The 9,346-nt window shown below is 47.5% G+C and overlaps 1 protein-coding gene across 4 annotated transcripts in view; it reads left to right on the top strand.

Annotated features, from left to right (window-relative positions):
• The window catches only part of LOC135550378 (serine/threonine-protein kinase PAK 3), a 56,893-nt gene that overhangs the window by 43,242 nt on the left and 4,305 nt on the right, over positions 1-9,346 (top strand). For all 4 annotated transcript variants that reach the window (XM_064981108.1, XM_064981109.1, XM_064981110.1 and 1 more), the window contains 6 exons: positions 7,551-7,599; positions 7,776-7,888; positions 8,231-8,348; positions 8,462-8,561; positions 8,700-8,896; positions 9,009-9,146. In XM_064981108.1, the coding sequence (XP_064837180.1) occupies positions 7,551-7,599; positions 7,776-7,888; positions 8,231-8,348; positions 8,462-8,561; positions 8,700-8,896; positions 9,009-9,146 (715 nt within the window). The remainder of the gene's footprint in view (positions 1-7,550; positions 7,600-7,775; positions 7,889-8,230; positions 8,349-8,461; positions 8,562-8,699; positions 8,897-9,008; positions 9,147-9,346) is intronic.

Genomic DNA, 9,346 nt, shown 5'->3' on the forward strand with positions numbered 1-9,346 from the left:
TTTATATTCCTTCACCATGGGACTGTGTTTTATATTCCTTCACCATGGGACTGTGTTTTATATTCCTTCACCATGGGATGTGGACTTGATGGGACTGTGTTTTATATTCCTTCACCATGGGACTGTGTTTTATATTCCTTCACCATGGGACTGTGTTTTATATTCCTTCACCATGGGACTGTGTTTTATATTCCTTTCCTGTTATATTCCTTCACCATGGGACTGTGTTTTATATTCCTTCACCATGGGACTGTGTTTTATATTCCTTCACCATGGGACTGTGTTATATTCCTTCACCATGGGACTGTGTTTTATATTCCTTCATCATGGGACTGTGTTTTATATTCCTTCACCATGGGACTGTGTTTTATATTCCTTCACCATGGGACCGTGTTATATTCCTTCACCATGGGACTGTGTTATATTCCCTTGGAGCTGATTCAGAAATGGAAGCATCGTAAAAACATGGGCAGTGGTTCTGCCCTCCAGCACTCAGAGGTGTAAAATGTCAGGGCAGAGAGAGGGACATTTTTGAATAGAGGTGCAGATTACTGTACCCGAGCCAGGGGTGCCAAACACACAGAGCTTTTATCAGCTTAATGTAATCTTTGTCTGGCTAATTCAAAGGCTGCTCAGGCTACTATAGAGGGAATATCAAATCTGTGATTCCACTGGAGCCTCAATACCCCTGTGGCACAGGGATCAGAATAACACATCATTTACGCACAATACATATACTGTATATGTTACAGAACATACACTTTGCAATGAGTACATGTTAAAAAGTGCACTTTAAATACACTGTACACTTGGCAGAGTAGGTTCACATGCCAGTCTTGAACTGTATGCATTACAGAGTTGGTGAACATCATAGAGGAATGGGCACGCCACATCAAGTGTCCTGATCGTCGTTGTAAGCATACTCAGACCAAAGCGCAGTGTGATATCGGTTGGACATCTTTTTATTATAAGAGCACCGAACAAAAAAACAATAAAGAATACACGACACGTGAAGCTCATGCAGTGCCCACATGCAGCTACACAAAAACAAGATCCCACAAAACACAGTGGGGAAATGGCTACCTAAATATGAACCATTCCAGGCCAACATGATAAACACACTAGATCACCCACCCTAGTCACACCCTGACCGAAACAAAATAGAGAATAAAAAGGCTCTCTATGGTCAGGGCATGACAGTATCCCCCCCCCCCCCCCAAAGGTGCGGACTCAAAACCTGAGGCCAAAACCTGACTCTATAGGGGGGGGGCGTCTAGCGTCTGTGGCGGCTCCGGTGCGGATCCGCCAGCATCGGTGGCGGCTCCACGCACTAGGCCTCCAGTGAGTCTTCCCAGTCAGGTGCGTCCTGTGCCTGCTCCCCGCATTTTCCCTGAGGTGTGTGTCACCAGTCCGGTGCTACCTGTGCCGACCCCACGCATCAGGCCTCCAGTGCGTCTCTCCAGTTCAGAGCTTCCGGTGACGCTTCCCAGTCCAGAGCTTCCTGCGATGAGTCCCAGTCCAGAGCTTCCCGGCGATGAGTCCCAGTCCAGAGCTTCTGGTGACAGTTCCCAGTCCAGAGCTTCCGGTGACTGTTCCCAGTCCAGAGCTTCCGGCGACAGTTCCCAGTCCAGAGCTTCCGGTGACTGTTCCCAGTCCAGAGCTTCCGGTGACTGTTCCCAGTCCAGAGCTTCCGGCGATGAGTCCCAGTCCAGAGCTTCCGGCGACGATTCCCAGTCCAGAGCTTCCGGCGAAGAGTCCCAGTCCAGAGCTTCCGGCGACGAGTCCCAGTCCAGAGCTTCCGGCGACGATTCCCAGTCCAGAGCTTCCACGAGTCCCAGCGACGAGTCCCAGTCCAGAGTCCAGAGTTTCCGGCGACGAGTCCCAGTCCAGAGCTTCCGGCGACGAGTCCCAGTCCAGAGCTTCCGGCAACGTTTCACAGTCCAGAACCTCCAACGACGGTCCACAGTCCGGAACCTCCTGAGACGGTCCACAGTCCGGAACCTCCTGAGACGGTCCACAGTCCGGAACCTCCTGAGACGGTCCACAGTCCGGAACCTCCTGCGACGATCCACTGTCTGGAACCTCCTGCGATGGTTCACGGTCCGGAACTTCCAGCTCCAGGACAGGAGCCTTCCTCTGCGCCGATGCCCAGTCCGAGCACGGCGTCCAGTCCAGCTCCATGGCAGTAGCACTCCTCTGCACCGATGTCCAGTCCAAACACGGCATCCAGTCCAGCTCCATGGCAGTAGCCCTCCTCTGCACCGATGCCCAGTCCAGACACGGCACCCAGTCCAGCTCCATGGCAGTAGCCCTCCTCTGCGCCGATGTCCAGTCCAAACACGGCATCCAGTCCAGTTCCATGGCAGTAGCCCTCCTCTGCGCCGATGTCCAGTCCAAACACGGCATCCAGTCCAGCTCCATGGCAGTAGCCCTCCTCTGCACCGATGCCCAGTCCAGACACGGCACCCAGTCCAGCTCCATGGCAGTAGCCCTCCTCTGCGCCGATGTCCAGTCCAAACACAGCATCCAGTCCAGCTCCATGGCAGTAGCCCTCCTCTGCACCGATGCCCAGTCCAGACACGGCATCCAGTCCAGCTCCATGGCAGTAGCCCTCCTCTGCGCCGATGTCCAGTCCAGACACGGCATCCAGTCCAGCTCCATGGCAGTAGCCCTCCTCTGCGCCGATGCCCAGTCCAGACACGGCATCCAGTCCAGCTCCATGGCAGTAGCCCTCCTCTGCGCCGATGTCCAGTCCAAACACGGCATCCAGTCCAGCTCCATGGCTGTAGCCCTCCTCTGCACCGATGCCCAGTCCAAACACGGCATCCAGTCCAGCTCCATGGCAGGAGTCTTCCTCTGCACCGATGCCCAGTCCAAACACGGCATCCAGTCCAGCTCCATGGCAGGAGTCTTCCTCTGCACCGATGCCCAGTCCAAACATGGCATCCAGTCCAGCTCCATGGCAGTAGCCCCCCTCTGCACCTATGCCCAGTCCAGAGACGGCATCCAGTCCAGCTCCATCCGCAGGATGAGCGGGTTCTTCGGCCCGCACCAGAGCCGCCACCGAAGATGGTGGATCCGCAAGCTGAGCGGGTTCTTCATCCCGCACCAGAGCCGCAGGGGGGGGGGGGGGAATACTGTCACATCCTGACCATAGAGAGTCCTTATTTTATATGGTGGAGTAGGTCAGGGCGTGACTGGGGGGTTAGTCTAGTTTATATTTTCTATGTGGGGTTCTAGTTTTCTTTTCTATGTTGGTGTTTGGTATGATTCCCAATTAGCGGCAGCTGGCTATCGTTGTCTCTAATTGGGGTTCATATTTAAAGTAGCATTTTTCCACCTGTGTTTTGTGGGATATTGTTTCTGTGTAGTTGCATGTTAGCACTCCATTGTAGTCACGTTTTGCTTAGTCTTTATTGTTTTGTTGTGTGGTTTACTTATTTCTAATAAAAGATGTATGATTCCAACGATCGTGACACCAAGGTTATTATAGTAAACTAAAACTAAAACAGAAACTAAAACAAAAACTAAGTTAAAGAAAAAACAATTTAGTAAACTGAAATAAAATAATTAACAAACTCAAATCAAATGTTATTGGTCACATACACATATTTAGCAGATGTTATTGCGCGTGTAGCAAAATGCTTGCGTTCCTAGCTCCAACAGTGCAGTACAAATACTGCTATACTGAAACTATTATAATTTTTTTTCTCCAAAACAATAGAAAATAAAATGGAAACCAATGTGAATTATGTTCAGTTTTAGTTTTTTTTGTAAAAATGTGATTTTCAATCTACATAATTAGGTGGGCAGCCAAATTATAGCGATGTTTCAAAAAGACCTAGCTTGGGCATCACTTTCACTCGCTATCCCTAGCTAATGGGAAAAAATGACTATGTATCAAACTTGATTCTTCTTACATGTCCTACTAAAGTTACCCCTAGAGTTGATTGACACACCCAGTTAGCATAGAACAAAAATCCCCATCAAAGTCCATCTGTTTAAGCCAATGTTGGCCTTCAGCATCTGCGGTGCAAGGTGGCAAAGTTACAGCAGTGTCTGTCAAACCAGGAAACATGCTGAAAATCGCTCTTCTCACAAAAATGTCTGCAGAATATGTCTGCAGAATACAGATATGCATCTATTGGTCACAGATACCTTTAAAACAAAAGGTAGGGGCGTGGATCAGAAAACCAGTCAGTATCTGGTGTGACCACCATTTTCCTCATGCAACGCGACACATCTACTTCGCATAGAGTTGATCAGGCTGTCGCTTGGGGAATGTTTTCCCAGTCCTCTTCAACGGCTGGGTGAAGTTGCTGGATGTTGGCGGGAACTGGAACACGATGTCGTACACGTCTACCCAGAACATCCCAAACGTGCTCAACGAGTGACATGTCTGGTGAGTCTGCAGGCCATGGAAGAACTGGGACATTTTTCAGCTTCCAGGAATTGTGTACAGATCCTTGTGACATTCATGCTGAAACATGAGGTGATGGCGGCGTATGAATGGCACGACAATGGGCCTCAGGATCTCGTCACGGTATCTCTGCGCATTAATTGCCATCGATAAAATGCAATTGTGTTCGTGGTTCGTAACTTACGCCTGCCCATACCATAATCCCACCGCCACCATGCGGCACTGGTCACAGCGTTGATCTCAGTAAACTACTCGCCAACACAACGGCATTCATGTGGTCTGCAGTTGTGAGGCCGGTTGGACGTACTGCCAGATTCTCTCAAATGACGTTGGAGGAGGCTTATGGTAGAGAAATTAACATGACATTCTCTGTCAACAGCTCGGGTGGACATGAATGCAGTCAGTATTCCAATTGCATACCCCGTCAAAACTTGAGACATATGTGGCATTGTGTTGTGTGACAAAACTGCAAATTTTGAGAGAAATTATATTTCTGTGCATACGGAAAATGTCTGGGATATTTTATTTCAGCTCATGAAACATGGGGCCAACAGTTTACATACATATTTTGTTCAGTAAACTTTCATATCCCCCCAAAATGATTTCATAACTACAAAAGATACACTTCATGTGAGGCATTTTAGATTCCCACGGAGGTGTTTTGTGTTGCACTTCCCGACCTAATGGAAACTCGGGAGGGAACAAACAAAAACATTGCTCAAAGCTGTGTTACACACAAAACATCTGCTCGAAGCTGTGTTACACACAAAACATCTGCTCGAAGCTGTGTTACACACAAAACATCTGCTCGAAGCTGTGTTACACAAAAAAAACATCTGCTCGAAGCTGTTACACAAAAAAACATCTGCTCGAAGCTGTGTTACACAGTGGAAATCTGTGGTAAAACAGCTAACAGCAAGTACATCTTTTTTATTTGTAAAGTTGATTTTGTATGATAACTTGTGTTCAAGTTTAGTGTTCAAGGTTTCCAAAACTGTATCGCAATCAAGGATAAATTGTTTGTAGAGCATTTCACACTTGACCAAATAACCTCAGCTAATCAAAAGGGATGTGGAAGGACTGAGTCATGAGAAGGGCTAACCTAACCTATGACCTGACTCCTCACCTTATGTATTACTGATCCACAGTTTGCAAGAAGCGACATCAAAACAATTATACAACCCAAATAGCTCCAAGCCTCCCACACATCCTTTCTGAAACTGAACAATATAAAAACACATTTTTTTTTTGTATTTAACCCTTATTTAACAAGGCGGCCTACCAAAAGGCAAAAGGCCTGCTGCGGGGATAGGGGCCTGAGATTAAAAATTAAAATTTATACAATATAAATATAGGACAAAACACACATCACGACAAGAGAGACAACACAACACTACATGAAGAGAGACCTAAGACAACAACATAGCAAGGCAGCAACACATGACAACACAGCATGGTAGCAACATAACAACAACATGTTAGCAACACAACATGGTAGCAGCACAAAAACTTTGGCACAAACATTATTGGACACAGGCAACAGCACAAAAGGCAAGAAGGTAGAGACAACAATACATCACACAAAGCAGCCACAACTGTCAGTAAGAGTGTCCATGATTGAGTCTTTGAATGAAGAGATTGAGATAAAACTGTCCAGTTTGAGTGTTTGTTGCAGCTCGTTCCAGTCACTAGCTGCAGCGAACTGAAAAGAGGAGAGACCCAGGGATATGTGTGCTTTAACAGACCTTTAACAGAATGTGACTGGCAGAACTTGTGTTGTATGTGGAGGATGAGGGGTGCAGTAGATATCTCATCAACCAGTGGGTCTTGTGACGGGTATACAGAGATGACCAGTTTACAGAGGAGCATAGAGTGCAGTGATGTGTCCTATAAGGAGCATTGGTGGCAAATCTGATGGTCGAATGGTAAAGAACATCTAGCCGCTCGAGAGCACCCTTACCTGCCGATCTATAAATTATGTCTCCGTAATCTAGCATGGGGTAGGATGGTTATCTGAATCAGGGTTTGTTTGGCAGCTGGGGTGAAAGAGGAGCGATTACGAAACCAAGTCTAGATCTTCAGCCTGCAGCTTTAGTATGTGCTGAGAGAAGGACAGTGCACCGTCTAGCCATACTCCCAAGTACTTGAGTATGAGGTGACTATACAAGTATGAGGTAGTAATAACACCTGTGGGAGGTGGGGCATTCTTCTTACCAAACCAGTAGTCCTTTGTTTTGGAGGTGTTCAGAACAAGGTTAAGGGTAGAGAAAGCTTGTTGCAGACTAAGAAAGCTTTGTTGTAGAGCATTTAACACAACATCCAGGGAGGGGCCAGCTGAATATAAGACTGTATCATCTGCATATAAATTAATGAGAGAGCTTCCTACTGCCTGAGCTATGTAAATTTAGAAGAGCGTGGTGCCTAGGATCGAGCCTTGGGGTACTCCCTTGGTGACAGGCAGTGGCTGAGACAGCAGATTTTCTGACTTTATACACTGCACTCTTTGAAAGAGGTAGTTAGCAAATATAAACAAATATAAACTTGCAAATCAGGTCTGAAAACATACTGAAATTAAACTGAATTCTAAATAAATATCCCAAAAAATTATAGAAATAAAAAACTATAATAACCTTGCTTCACACACACTTCACATGCAACTCAGACTCACCACTCATAGCAGAATGAGCTCTTGACATTATCCACATATGCAAGGGGTATAATGTGTACATTATATACTGTAGGGACATAACCCCTGCAAGACATGTATAGAAATCAAAGAGGAAAGGTAACTTTATTGACAGGTTTATGACTTGTATTAGTTATTACTGACCCAGAAGCATTTAGTGTTGCCTTTTCAATGGCCAATCATCAATGCTGCCCTCTGGTGGTCAAATAAAATGCATTCAAAGGCATTGTGTAATAGTTTTCACTAAGCTTATTGTGTTAATAAAACAATAAGGAAGTGTCCTCCAGGCACTGGAGAGTTGCATAACTCTAATATTATCGAGATAGATACCGTGGAGGGACATGTTTTGGATGGATAGCTTGTGTGCACCATAATTTGTTCTATCTCCTTGCATGAAGACTTGTTTCTATGTGGAACTAATGCATTGTTCTCTTGTTTCCTCAGGGCATCTGGCACTGTATACACAGCCATTGACATTGCTACTGGCCAGGAGGTAAACTAACTTAACTACCGCAGTCCCTTCAGAAAAACATCCACATCTTACGTGTCTGTCTGTCACCCTGATTAGCCATCTCTTCTGGCTAATCACAGTAGCTGTAGCTGTGTAGTCTGCCGGAAGAGCACCGAAAGCACCATCTAATGTCCCGTCTGCTGTTGTGCCTCTGTTAGGTGGCCATCAAGCAGATGAACCTCCAGCAGCAGCCCAAGAAGGAGCTCATCATCAATGAGATCCTGGTGATGAGGGAAAACAAAAACCCCAACATAGTCAACTACCTGGACAGGTGACCTTCATAGCCATGGTTACTGATGGGGAAAACCGCAAGTATAGCAGATCCTGTAAATATGACCATTTCGTGCACTACTATACTCAGCGAAATGGCATTGACCACGAGCAGCACCGTAGCTATTGGGATGAGCGATATTCAAGACCTCACTCTCACACAGTCACACACATTATCTAGCGCATGTGCACGGGTTCGCCCTCACGCGGTTAGAGCGCGGTAGCCAGGGCACCAACACAGAGCTTCAAGCTCCAGTGCTCTTAGTTGATACGGACATCGACCCACTTTGCTGTTGACTTTCTGGATCCTACCTTTAACCTCTCTGTCCTCCTCTGTCTGCAGTTACCTGGTAGGGGATGAGCTGTGGGTAGTGATGGAGTACCTGGCTGGAGGCTCACTGACTGATGTCGTGACTGAGACCTGCATGGACGAGGGACAGATCGCTGCAGTCTGCAGAGAGGTAAGAGACCAGCCCACAAATACCCCCTAGTGACTTGAGCTGAGCCCCTTTTGACCACTAGCTTAGGCATTTCCTCTGATCCAGATGTGTGTCTGTGTCTCCACTCTCTACAGTGTCTGCAGGCTCTGGACTTTCTGCACTCCAACCAGGTGATCCACAGAGACATCAAGAGTGACAACATCCTGCTGGGCATGGACGGCTCGGTCAAGCTCAGTAAGTCATCTCACTAGTGAGGGACAGGCAGGAGGGACCAGGGTGGAATGATAGTCAATTGGATGTTGCGGTAGAGGGTCGTGTGGGGAGTGGTGGGGTTGAAGAAGCCGTGTCTGACATGTTCCTCTCTCCCTAAAGCCGACTTCGGGTTCTGTGCCCAGATCACCCCAGAGCAGAACAAGCGCAGCACCATGGTGGGCACGCCCTACTGGATGGCACCCGAGGTGGTGACCCGCAAGGCCTACGGGCCCAAGGTGGACATCTGGTCCCTGGGTATCATGGCCATAGAGATGGTGGAGGGTGAACCTCCCTACCTGAATGAGAACCCTCTCAGAGTAAGACACATTATCTACAGTTCACACACATCCAGGGATATACTGGAGTTATTTGATCAGTAAGGGCCAATAACTGATTGGCCCTCTCCACCCCTCTCTCCCATCCCATCAGGCACTGTACCTTATCGCCACCAACGGGACTCCAGAGCTCCAGAATCCTGAGCGATTGACCTCCGTGTTCAGAGACTTCCTCAACCGTTGCCTGGAGATGGACGTGGACCGCAGAGGCTCAGCCAAGGAGCTCCTCCAGGTACTGACCACCATGTTAACCCCAACCTGACCACACTGACCACTAACATAACCCAAACCTTAACCTGACCACTCTAACATAACCCAAACTCGACCACACTGACCAGTCTACCCCTGCATTACTAACATACTGCTCTAACCTTGAATCACAGTCTGTAGAGCTTTCCCCTCATTACTGTTCTTCGCTTGTGTTCTTTGCAG

The sequence above is a fragment of the Oncorhynchus masou genome, chromosome 12 (genome assembly GCF_036934945.1).
Source record: "Oncorhynchus masou masou isolate Uvic2021 chromosome 12, UVic_Omas_1.1, whole genome shotgun sequence".
NCBI lineage: Eukaryota > Metazoa > Chordata > Actinopteri > Salmoniformes > Salmonidae > Oncorhynchus > Oncorhynchus masou.